The sequence below is a fragment of the Sinocyclocheilus rhinocerous genome, unplaced genomic scaffold (assembly GCF_001515625.1).
Source record: "Sinocyclocheilus rhinocerous isolate Xijiao unplaced genomic scaffold, SAMN03320098_v1.1 scaffold3174, whole genome shotgun sequence".
In the NCBI taxonomy this organism is placed as follows: domain Eukaryota; kingdom Metazoa; phylum Chordata; class Actinopteri; order Cypriniformes; family Cyprinidae; genus Sinocyclocheilus; species Sinocyclocheilus rhinocerous.
In genome coordinates this window covers 175,288-189,017 of record NW_015666612.1, presented here as the reverse complement: position 1 = coordinate 189,017, position 13,730 = coordinate 175,288, and the positions used below count along the sequence as shown (strand labels likewise).

Here is a 13,730-nt window from a genome sequence, read left to right as displayed (position 1 = left end):
GATAGATAGATAGATAGATAGATAGATAGATAGATAGATAGATAGATAGATAGATACTTGACCCCATGACCGTGTGTTTTTTTTTATCTAGATTTAGTAGGCATCCCTTTTTGATTTGTTTTCATCCAGCCATTCTAAGTGTTTCTAAAGCTGATTTTGTCATTTCGCTGATATTTTCCAGCTGCAGCGGCGCACAAATGCGTCTAGCCACATGGGAATGCGCTAAATACAAATACTGTCTACTTTACTAAGCATCTCAGCTCGAAGTGTGCGAGACGTTCCAGTCTCTTTACCTGTAAACCCTCTTTGTCAGGATAAGATGATGTTTTTCCCCCCCATCGGATTGAAACGGGTGCTCAGACGGCCTGACGAAGATGTCATGGGGGAACAATATTTATTACACTAATGGAATGAGTGAATAACACTGTTGTAAACCCTAGCGTGCGCTCAGTCGGTGGCGTCGCCAGCTGCAAATAATCCTCTCCAGTTCAGTAGCTGTGCTAATAATCCTCCGGAATCCTGCCGAATTTGTGGAATAAAGGTGTGTGGTTGCCTTTGTGTTTTCCATCTCTCCACTGGCTGAAGCCAGAGAGAAACTACTAAGAAGTGGATTATTCTGGTTGACACTGAGGTTTTTGTGTGCCTTTTCTAACTGTTGTAGATGAAAATGGTTTCACAAGAAAGCAAGCGTGAATCTATAGAAGCTCATTTCCACCACGGGATAAAAAAATGTTAAAAGATAATTGCGACTTTATCTCACAATTTTCTTACAAATAAAGAAGTCAGAATTGAGGGATATAAAATCACAGTTCTGAAAAGAAAAGTCAGAATTGCGAGTTATGCCAGAATTGCAAGATATAACCTTGGAATTGTGAGATATAAACTCGTAATTCTGATTTTTTTTTTTCTTGCAATTGCGAGTTTATATCTCACAATACTGACCTTTTCCCCACAATTGTGAGTTTACAGTATATCTTGCAATTCTGACTTTTTTCTCGCAGTTGCAAGTTTATTTACCCGAAATTCTGAATTTTTACCCACAATTGTGAGTTTGTATCCCACAATTCTGTATTTGTTCACGCAATTGTGAGTTTATATCTCGCAATTCTGACTTTTTTTTCTCACAGTTGCGTGTTTATATCTCACAATTCTGAATTTTTTTTCCCACAATTGTTTATATCTCGCAATTCTGACTTTTTTTCTCGCAGTTGCGAGTTTATAGTATATCTTGCGATTCTGACTTTTTTCGATTCTGACTTTTTTTAAAGTTTATTTTCCCAAAATTCTGAATTTCTTGTGCTGTGTGTACATTAATGAGGGAAAAAAATTAACTTAAATGATTTTAGCAAATGGCTGCAATATAACAAAGAGTGAAAAATTTAAGGGGGTCTGAATACTTTCCGTACCCACTGTATCTTGCGATTCTGACTTTTTTCGATTCTGACTTTTTTAAAAGTTTATTTTCCCAAAATTCTGAATTTCTTCCCACAATTGTGAGTTTATATCCCACAATTCTGTATTTGTTCATGCAATTGTGAGTTTATATCTAGGAATTCTGACTTTTTTCTCACAATTGCGTGTTTATATCTCACAATTCTGAATTTTTTTTCCCACAGTTGCGAGTTTATATCCCGCAATTCTGACTTTTTTCTTGCAATTGAGAGTTTATTAAGTTACACGTTTATTGTTAATTTATAAGTTTAAGTTTATTGAGTTATAAAGTCCAACTCTGAAGAAAAAAAGTCAGCTTAAAATTTTCTCTCACAATTGCATACTGTAAAGTCGAAATTGTGAGAAACAAATTCGCAATTCTGAGGAAAAAGTCAATCTTGCAATTCTGACTTTCTCGCAGTTGCGAGTTTATTTCTTGCAATTCTGACTTTGTAACTCACAACTGCAGGTTTATATCAGTCAGAATTGCAAGATGTAAACTTGCAATTGCAAGAAAAAAAGTCAGAGTTGTGAGATAAAAAGTCGCGGTTCCCTTTTTATTTTTTATTCTGTGGCAGAAACAAGCTTCCAGATGTATCTGTTCTCGCTGTCGTTGTTGTACTAATAACAGCCACTTTCATCACACAGAGGCAAATCCAACCTTGTCCTTGTTACAAAAGATTTGTGTTGTTGTCAGTTTCGTCTCGCTAAAGGGAAAGAAGTGCCTTAGAGGTGCGAGACAGTCTTTTTGTAGTTCACAATGGCCAGTAAATAAAGCTCAGTAACGCATTACCCAACACACGTTCTGTGATGTTTATCTGAGAGCGACACAGACTCATGTTTCTTATCAAAGCCTTTCAGTTTATTCCGTGGACCGTTTGTCACTCGCCTCTGCTCTTGTTAAATAAATAAATTTTATCCTGTTGAAATTAATTTTAATCAAGGTGAAGTATGTGGTTTCTGCTCCACTGGAAGCACCAAACAGAACTGCAAACATAACTAGGAAAGGAAAGTTCATTGCATGAATTTGGGTTTGAAGTCTGAAGTTTATATAAGTGTAGTTTGAGGAGAGATGTGAAGTGTGAAGGTTATATAAGGCGTGTGCTGTTTGACAGCAGCCTTTATATAGGCTCTGCATTGATATGTGGTTGCTGTAGTTTTGTGTTCAATTGCTAGGTAGTTGTTAAGGTATTTTGAGGGGTTGCTAGGGTGCACATTTTCTAATGTGTTTTCTGATTTGTTGCTAAGATGCTCTGAGTGGTTACTAAGCAGTTGCAAAGAAACCACATATAGACAGAAAGACAATCTTCTGTTCAATGTGATTAAGACATTGCTAGGTGGTTGCTAAGGTGTTGTAAATAGTTGCTAGGTGGTTGCTAAGGTGTTTTGCTTGGTTGCTAGGATATTGCCAGGGCATTAGAAAGAGAAGGCATGTAGAAAGACAAAGACAATCTTCTGTTCAATGTGATTGCTAAGTAGTTGCTAGGTAGTTGCTAAGGTTTTCTAAGTAGTTGCCAGGTTGTTACTAAGTACCACATTTCTAAGTCACTTTGTGACTTTTATTCATAATGATTTTGATTGTTCACTTTGACTGAGGCAAAGATGTTTTGAGTGGTTGCTAGGATGTTGCTAGGTTCTAAATTGTTGCTAAGGTGTTTTGATTGGTTGCTAGGATGTTGCTAGGGCAATGCTTAGAAAGAGAACACATATAAATAAAGACAATCTTCTGTTCAGTGTGATTGCTAAATAGTTGCTAGGTGGTTGCTAAGGGGTTCTAAGTAGTTGTTAGGTGGTTACAAAGTGTATGTTATCATTTGTAAGTAACTGTGTGACTTAATTTTATTAAAAGTGATTATGACTGTGACGTGATGTTTTGAGTGGTTGCTAGGATGTTGCTAGGTTCTGGGTTGTTGTTAGGGAGCTGCTAGGCAGTTGCTAAGAAGTTTGTAGGCTTTTGCTAAGGTGTTGTAAATGGCTACTGAACAGTTGCTAGGCCATTGCTTTGAAAGGGAGCATATAGATAGACAGACAAAGACAATCTTCTGTTGCTAGGTGGTTACTAAGTTATGTTCCTCAATTGTAAGTCACTTTTATCCATAGCAACTTGCAAATGTAAACACTATATATATTATATATACTAAATAATTTGAATAAATGTAAATGTAAAGTGGTTTTTGTAGGCTGTTGCAAAGGTGTTTCAAGTGGTTGCTAGGATGTTGCTAGGTCTAAAATTGTTGTTAGGGAGTTGCTATACAGGTGCTTGGCAGTTGCTAAAAAGTTCTAACTGGTTTATAGGCTGTTGCTAAGGTGTTTTGTGTGGTTGCTAGGTTCTGAGTTGTTGCTAGGGAGTTGCTAAGAAGTTCTAACTGGTATGTAAGCTGTTGCTAAGGTGTTTTAAATAGCTGCTAAAATGTTGTTTCTAGGGAGTTGCTAGGTGGTTACTAAAGTTCTAACTGGTTTATAGGCTGTTGTTAAGGTGTTTTGAGTGGTTGCTAGGTTCTGAGTTGTTGCTAGGGAGTTGATAGGCAGTTGCTAAGAAGTTCCATCTGGTTTGAAGGCTGTTGCTAAAGTGGTTACTAAGCAGTTGCTAGACAGTTGCTTAGAAATAAAGCATATAGATAGAACGTGTAAAAGTGTTTACTAAATAATGTGAATAAACTGTGAGAAAACAAACAGATTGCAGTTCCGTTCAGTGCCAGCAGTGGTTCAGAAATGACACACTTTTCTCCTTGAACTCTGTTGAAATAAACTTTTAGGCATTGGGTGAAATTTAAAAGTGGTTAAATTGTTTAGTCGTTGTAGAGCAGGTAGTGTAGTGGTTAAAGATCAGTCAATTCCCATGTCACCATTGCGCTCCAGGGCAAGACATTCAACAGCCGGTTACTCCAGCAGGACCGTCCCTTGTGACATTCAACAGCCGGTTACTCCAGCAGGACCGTCCCTTGTGGTCCACCGACCGAAAGTCAGATCGGATAAAAAGTGTCTGCTACATGATGAATAAGGAGAGTCGGTCCCATGGTTCCTGCTGCCATGTCCTTAGGCCTTTTTTTGTTTAATATGACAGTGTGGAACAATGCTGTAGAGCAGGTAGTGTAGTGGTTAAAGATCAGTCAATTCCCAATCCACCATTGCGCTCCAGGGCAAGACATTCAACAGCCGGTTACTCCAGCAGGACCGTCCCTTGTGACATTCAACAGCCGGTTACTCCAGCAGGACCGTCCCTTGTGGTCCACCGACCGAAAGTCAGATCGAATAAAAAGTGTCTGCTACATGATGAATAAGGAGAGTCGGTCCCGTGGTTCCTGCTGCCGTGTCCTTAGGCCTTTTTTTGTTTAATATGACAGTGTGGAACAATGCTGCTGCTTCTGGAACACCTACCAACCCAATTACACTCACGTATGACATTGTGTGCCACGGCGCCGGTATTCAATCACCCTCTCGTCTTTTGTCTTCACAGATGGTCTCATGAGTGAAGGCGAATTTCTGGAAATCACAGAAATCAAGCGGCATCAGGCGGAGGAATTTGAATGCATCACCAACAACGGCGTGGCGCCGCCAGACACGCGCCGCGTCAAGGTCACAGTCAACTGTAAGTCGAGCCGCTCTGCTCCTGTCAGCAACTCACATTGACATCCTAATGAGATCAGTGGAAGTGTTTCAGAACACTCTGTGATTGAGTAATTGAAATAAAAATTGGATTGCGATCAGCTGCCTATAGAATTAAACTCTTTATCTTTTCATCATCTCCTCTCGACTCCACAGAGTTTAAAGAACTTGAGTAATTGTACTTCATTATTGTATTTAAGTATTCTGTTCTTGAGTACTGTAGAAACTTCATTACATTTGACAACAAAAATCATTCAGTTTCAGGTAGACCTTCAAATATGTAAATACATACAGTTGACTACCAAACGTTTGGTGTCAGTAAGATGTTTTTTTCAACAAGGACACATTTAATTGATCAAAAGTGACAGTAAAGAGATTTATAATGTTTCAAAATATTTATATTTCAAATAAATTATGTTCTTCTTTTGAACTTTCTATTCAACAAAAGGCCCATTTTTTTCACGTTTTCCACAAAAATATAAAGGATATTAGAATGATTTCTGAAAGATTATGTGACACTGAAGACTGGAGTAATGATGCTGAAAATTCAGCTTTGATCACAGAAATAAATTACATTTTAACAGATATTCACATAGAAAACAGTTATTTTCAATTGTAATAATATTTCACAATTTCTACTGTATTTTTTTTCAAATAAATGCAGCCTTTGTAGACTCACTGACCCCAAACTTTTGAACAATAGTATATTTCATCATCATGACACATATATCCTCTTATAATGCAAATCATCTTAGTCTTATTCTTATTAATCTGTATTTTGTCTTGCTTTCCAGTAAAATATCTAAACATCCTTCAGAATTCACTTGAGAAACAAAATTATGTAAGATAATAAAAGAATATATTCGAAATCAATTTTATTTTTTGACCCCACTGATAATTTTTTTTTCTTATTAAGCCTAACACTTGTTAAATCTTATAGAAATTATTTATAATTATTATAAATAAATAAATAAATATATATATATATATATATATCTCACGCTTGAGGTATTCGGCCAATCATAATGCACTGGATAGCTGGCCAATCACAGCAGACCTCGCTTTTCAGACCGATGAGCTTTGTAAAAATCGACGCGTTCAGAAAGGCGGGGCATAGAGGAGAAACAATAATGTACAGTATGTGGACAATAATGTGTTTTTTTAACCTTAAAACGCATACACACATTTCATTACACCAAATACACAAAATAATGTTCTTTTTAGCAACATCATATGACCCCTTTAACTTCAGTACACTGTCTGTTTGGTCTTTAGATCCACCAGTAATCACAGAAGTAAAGAACATGCCTGCCCAGCTGGGAAAAACTGCAATCTTACGCTGTGAAGCTATGGCAGTGCCCACCGCGTCCTTTGAATGGTATCGGGATGACCGAAGGTAAGCGAGCGAAACAGATGCTGTGAATCATGGGAAGTAGCACATACCGGGTTTACGTGACAACTCACCTACCCTAACGTATGATCTGACGTATTACTTCTTTCTCAGGCCGGTAGAGAGTGATAACACGCTGAAGATTAAAAACGAAAAGACACGTTCCCTGCTGCTCTTCACCAACGTTACAGAAAAACACTTTGGCAACTACACCTGTTTCGCCTCCAACCGCCTCGGGGCTTCCAATGCCAGCATGTTACTCTTCAGTGAGTACCTTATTCCACTCCAACTCTGCAGCGCTCGCTTTTGTGCTCTCAAAACATTCGTAAATCTACAAAGGCATAAAGTCAAGGATAAATAAACACCCTGCAGGAAGTGACTTTCCACTGTACAAAATAAGTGAACGTGCATTTCTCGCTCCCCGAGGCTAGTTTTCACATAGAGCTTCACCGTAGACGGATAATAGCGATGTGTCTCCGTTGATGGTACTTGAAAGCAAATGGTCTAGTACTGTATGCTCAGCAAAGTGCATAGCCTTTTTAATAATGCATAACTTGAACAAACTCCAGTTGCAGCGTGAATCATTTGAAAGAGTTGGTGACTTTTGACATGCATAGATAATATGCATGACTGCTGCCTTGCTGGGATAATTCACATGCATAAGCTCAGAAGTTTCTGAATTTATTTTAATTGTGAATATGTGACACAATTTCATACTTTTTTTTTCTTGTTGATAAAACCAGGAAGCTTGTTTAACACACCGCATCAGAAACAAAGACCAAGGATGTGCATTAAGTGTGAAATTCATGCTTTATCTTGTATTTGAACATTCTCATGTTACTGTCCCAGCATTGTCTGTCCCAAGAATGTTTTGCTAATGTTCGCATGAAGTTATGAAAATTTTCTTTTATACCATTTCAAATGCTTGCATAACCAAGAACAAAGGTTATTTTTGACTGTTCTCTGAAATGGTATAAAAGAAAATTTTCATAACTTCATGCGAACATTGCGTTTTATAATTTTGAAAACATTATGGGAACGTTACTTTTGAATGTTCTCTAAACATTCTGAAACATTTAGTAAGTAATAACATTTTTTTTTAATTCTAAGAACACAATGTTTCCATTAATTTACGAAAATGTTTTTTCAGAGAACATTCAAAAATAACCTTTTTAAACCATTTAAAAAATTGGATATTTTGAATGTTAAAAAACATAAAAAATAACCTTTTCATAACTTAATGGGAACATTAGCAAAGCATTCATAGAACATATATTTAAACGTTATTCCTTACTCCTTGTTTCAGAATGTTTAGACAACATTCAAAAGTAATATTCCCATAACGTTTGCAAAATTATAAAATGGAACGTTCCCTTAATGTTTTCTCTAACGTTCGCATTCAAGGTTATACGAAAACGTTAAGGAACCGTTTCTTTTGAATGTACTCTGAACATTCTGAAACATACGGAGCCCTGCACATGACATGCAAGAAAAAATAAATAAATCCTGTGCACGATTTTCTAATTCATTCCCTCGATGTACCAAAACGTGCACACGATTACTATTTCGTTCCCTCGAATTTGCTAATTCGTTCCCTCGATTTGCTAAATCGTGCGCACAATTTACTCATTCGTTCTCTCAATTTATAAATCGTGTGCACGACTTAGCAAATCGAGGGAACGAAATAGTAAATCGTGCGCACGATTTAGCCTACTATTTTTTTCCTGCATGCCATGTACGAGGCTCCGTAGAAACAAGTAGTCATAACGTTGAAAAAAATTTTACATGAACAATGTAACAATTAAATTTTTGTTATTAAAGCAGACAACTTTGAACGAATGTTCTATTAATGTTACAAGAAGAACATTTGTTCATAACTTTGAGAGAACTTTTCCAGAACATTCGCCAGAGTTCTGAGATTGTTCCCTGTTAGCTGGGATGGAGAATGATGGGAAATGCTATTCCTCAGTACACAAAATATGCACTGAGGCGAACGTTCACAATTTAAAATTAATAACGATCACTCTAACACAACTTGAAGGGAGTTTGTTCAAGTTTGTTGCGCCCAAATTTTTTGTTAACTGAATTAAACTTTTGCTACAGCAAATCTTTTTTCCACTACAGGACATCTGTGTCTTGAGAAATAGAGGATTCCTATAAAACATGTTCTGCTGTGGAAAATGTGCTCTGAGCCTTTACTGACTGTAAAATGTCTGAAAATAGTTAATCTCTTATAGCTCTGCTTTATTGAAGAAAAACCTCAGGGATTTTTAAAAATCCAGGGCTGAATGAAACAAGGGCACGATAACAAATCACATCAGCACTACAGATTTCCTTGTACTAGAGTTTTTTCGCTTGTGTTTTCTAAATAATATATATTATTATATTATTTTTTTATAGACAGAGAGACTATTTGTTTAATGCACTACCACTTGCGGCATTAATCGAGCAGCTTGTTTTTTCATCCTAAGATCCAAAGGAAGAAATAAGAAACTATATTGTGCATAAAGAAAATGAAGCCTGTTAAGATTTTTGTTCTGCATATGTATTATTTTCATGACAGTTAAGCATATTTTCCTCTGAAAGTTCTCATTACTGTAATGCTTTTCTCTTGCGTTTTCTTCATAACTCCCATTATTCACAATGGTGATTCTCATTACTCTAGTGGTCTAGAAGATATTTCTGTTTAAATGAGCATAAATTTTAGACAGTACCACGATGTACTAACACCAGAGTAATGGTAGAATTATGATATTGGCAATTTGTGTGTAAATGTGCACTAATTGTAATAAAATTTGTCATAATGAAGAAAAAATAATCTTGGGGATGAATTATGACTTTATCATATTCTTGACTGGTTTTGTACGTTTCACCCCAGTGTTATTTTAGTATCATTGAGATACTATTATAGTCTTTTATTAAAATTATTATAATTTTTTATATATTCTATTCTATGATATGATATGATATTATTAATATAATGTATTTATATTATTTTTATATTTTGAAGAATTTTTTTATTTTTATATTTTTTGTTTTCATTTATAGTTTAAAGTTTTTAATTTAAAATGTAGTTTTTCATAATTTTGTTGTGTGTTTTGTCATTTTTTGTTTTTGTGTATGTATTACATTTTATTTCAGTTTTATGTATTTTAGTACATCAAGTTTAACTAAAATAAAATGAGAAATGTTGCTGAAATTAGCTGAAATAAAAAGTTTTTATATTTTATTTCAGTTCATTATTTTATGTCAAGTAAAACATACATTTTATTATATTATATCATAATATTATGAAGCAGTTTTTATTTTTATTTTCTTTTGTTTTCATTTTTAAAGATTAAAGTTTTAAATATAGATGGATGGATGGATGGATAGATAGATAGATAGATAGATAGATAGAATGAGAAATGTTGCTGAAACTAGCTGAAATAAAAACTTTTTTTTTTCTTTTCAGTTTATTTTTATTTTATTTCAAGTGATTTTTTTTGTTTGTTTTAGTTTTAGCTTCAGTTTATAGCTGTTCACCCAAAAAGAAATGTCTCCATAATGTTGAAAACAAACTATTTAAACCAGCCCACGGTGGTTTTCTGTTTTTGTTGGACATTTTTTCCAGGCAGAACTGAAAACTATCAAAACTATCAATTAAAACCAGCCTTGGCTGACCAGCGACCAGCAGACCACATTAATCTGGTTTAAGCGGTTTTGCTCAACAGGAGATGAAGTTTTTAATCACTTATTCTGGGTGATTTCAGGGAAAGTGAACGGTTGTAGAGAAAGAGGAAGGTTTCCTGCAGGCAGGAGGAAACTGCTGCTGGTTAGCAAATGAACATATGAAACAACTGCTAGTGAATATTTCATTAATTTAAGCCTCTTTCTTTGTTGAGGCTAATTTACCACAGTGGTTTACTCATTTTCTGTAGCAATTAGATCCTGGTCCTAGATCCTGATTACATACTTAATGATGAAATGTTTTCAAACTGTACTGTATATCTATAGCCAAATTAACCACACAATATATAAACAACCATGTATGTGTGTGTGTGTGTACATGATATCCATCCTAAAACCAGTCAATACATGTTGATATTATATAAGTAAATATAAAAGATAGACATGATTTTTTATATATTAAAACATATTAACATACAGATTTTTGTATATATATATGATTGATGTGTTAATAAAGTTGCATATATATTTTTTACATATATGGTTGCTACATAAAATGCCATTTAAAATCATCATATAAATATTATTAACAAATAGACATACACAAATTTTACTGTGGGGATTCCATATGTTATAAACTTTTATCTTCATCTACCCAGAGAATGTACATATGTGAAAATGTGAAAATTATATATCACCTATAGGTAATATATATGGAAATCACTCTTGATGTAAGACAATATATATCATTTATTACATTTCCGTATGGGTAAAAAATAAAGAAAAAATCTTTTACAATCAAACAAATCTCCCAGGAACACAATGCTTCATTTTACATATGCAAAATTCAGTCAGCCAGTAAGTTGCATAATTGCTGTATTAAAATATTTAAGTGTAGATTTCTATTCTGTTGATGCATTTCCTATTGAAAAAGGCCTTTAAACTTCCGAATTTATAGTCTTTGGTGATAAATTATGTTTCAGTTCCTCTTGAGAACAGGCAGCTTCACTCGATTTGAGGGTCCCGCTCTTTCTGACCCTAAACACAACCTATGAAGGTGCTGTTAAGCACAAAAACAAAAGAAGCAGCACAAAGTCAGCTGCTGTACGTAACAGCAATTATGACTTTATCATATTCTTGACTGGTTTTGTACGTTTCACCCCAGTGTTATTTTAGTATCATTGAGATACTATTATAGTCTTTTATTAAAATTATTATAATTTTTTATATATTCTATTCTATGATATGATATGATATTATTAATATAATGTATTTATATTATTTTTATATTTTGAAGAATTTTTTTATTTTTATATTTTTTGTTTTCATTTATAGTTTAAAGTTTTTAATTTAAAATGTAGTTTTTCATAATTTTGTTGTGTGTTTTGTCATTTTTTGTTTTTGTGTATGTATTACATTTTATTTCAGTTTTATGTATTTTAGTACATCAAGTTTAACTAAAATAAAATGAGAAATGTTGCTGAAATTAGCTGAAATAAAAAGTTTTTATATTTTATTTCAGTTCATTATTGTCAGTCAAGTAAAACATACATTTTATTATATTATATCATAATATTATGAAGCAGTTTTTATTTTTATTTTCTTTTGTTTTCATTTTTAAAGATTAAAGTTTTAAATATAGATGGATGGATGGATGGATAGATAGATAGATAGATAGATAGATAGAATGAGAAATGTTGCTGAAACTAGCTGAAATAAAAACTTTTTTTTTTCTTTTCAGTTTATTTTTATTTTATTTCAAGTGATTTTTTTTGTTTGTTTTAGTTTTAGCTTCAGTTTATAGCTGTTCACCCAAAAAGAAATGTCTCCATAATGTTGAAAACAAACTATTTAAACCAGCCCACGGTGGTTTTCTGTTTTTGTTGGACATTTTTTCCAGGCAGAACTGAAAACTATCAAAACTATCAATTAAAACCAGCCTTGGCTGACCAGCGACCAGCAGACCACATTAATCTGGTTTAAGCGGTTTTGCTCAACAGGAGATGAAGTTTTTAATCACTTATTCTGGGTGATTTCAGGGAAAGTGAACGGTTGTAGAGAAAGAGGAAGGTTTCCTGCAGGCAGGAGGAAACTGCTGCTGGTTAGCAAATGAACATATGAAACAACTGCTAGTGAATATTTCATTAATTTAAGCCTCTTTCTTTGTTGAGGCTAATTTACCACAGTGGTTTACTCATTTTCTGTAGCAATTAGATCCTGGTCCTAGATCCTGATTACATACTTAATGATGAAATGTTTTCAAACTGTACTGTATATCTATAGCCAAATTAACCACACAATATATAAACAACCAATTAGTGTGGCGTGTATGTCAGTTCTGCCACTGCAATCATTGCAGAAATGATCAGCGTTAGTATTTCATGTAGTGTTGTTTGATTTCCATTCAGACATTGTGTTGTGTACTTATACCTCATTACTTCTATCAATCTAATCTATGAGGTCCGTAAATTAGCTCAACCATATTTATTGTGCTCTATTAAATGTGATATTACATTTCTGTATATTATTTGTCTTTATTTTTATTTTTAATTTTCATTTGCATTTTATATTTTGTATATTATTCAATCATATTTATTTTCATGTTATTTTGTAATTTTAAAAGAATGAGACTTGTATGCACAATAATAGTAAAACATAGCAAAATTTATTTTTATTATTCCTTCACCTATCGTTCTGGACCTGTCTAAGTGAGCGGGCGGCAGAGCTCTCAGTGGAAAAGTTTGCTGCTGGAATGCTCAATGCAGAGATCTTAGCAAGCAAAACCCAGAGAAGAGGAGGAACAGGTCACGGCAAAGCCAGGATTTATGAGAAAGAGCCAAAACATTGAGTGATTGAGCATGTAGTGCTACACAACTCAGAGTTTGTACAGATGTGATGCTTTCATCTTTTGTTTGTTCCAGTTTTCCAGTATTGTGCAGATGCTTCTTATTTTGGCATAAATCAATGAACAAAACTTTCAAACCTCTATTGTTCTTTCAAAACTAGGGCTGTGTGATAGAGCCCTATAGTGAAAAAATATATATATATAAAAAACTCAGTATTTTTCAGCCCTTTGCCAATATTTTACATATATCTCATATTTATCAAAATTATGCTCTAAAATTGTTTACTGCAAAAAGTAAAAAACAGCAAACATTTTTTTTTATTATTCATAATTTTCAATCTTTTTATTTTTTATTTATTTGCATATATTTTTCTTATTTTATAATTAAGACAAAAAATATAATTAAAAGAATTAGATTTGTATGCTCAAAAATAACATTGCATAGCAAAATTCATTTTAAATAGTACATTACTTGCATTCTATTTTTCCTGTATTAATTTGTGTCAAATGGCACACATAGACTACAGAATAGTAATAAATATTTTTTTTTTTAAATGTATTTGATCTATTATTATTATTATTATTGTTATTATTATTATTAAATCATACTTTAAAAACAAATATGTATCAGTCATTTTTTATAAATATACATTTATTTTATTCATTTATTTTAGAAATATTTTTAAGTATTTATTTATTTAAATATTTAAATATATTAAATGTTTATAATTGATGACACAAACCTATGTGACAAATGGTGCACATAGACTTAAATATTTATAAACAATA

The 13,730-nt window shown here is 33.5% G+C and overlaps 1 protein-coding gene across 1 annotated transcript in view; it reads left to right on the top strand.

The window, feature by feature from the left end:
- The window catches only part of LOC107733024 (igLON family member 5-like), a 42,055-nt gene that overhangs the window by 20,637 nt on the left and 7,688 nt on the right, over nucleotides 1-13,730 (top strand). The window contains exons 5-7 of the mRNA XM_016544533.1: nucleotides 4,889-5,020; nucleotides 6,313-6,433; nucleotides 6,542-6,693. Coding sequence (XP_016400019.1) covers nucleotides 4,889-5,020; nucleotides 6,313-6,433; nucleotides 6,542-6,693 — 405 coding nt within the window. The remainder of the gene's footprint in view (nucleotides 1-4,888; nucleotides 5,021-6,312; nucleotides 6,434-6,541; nucleotides 6,694-13,730) is intronic.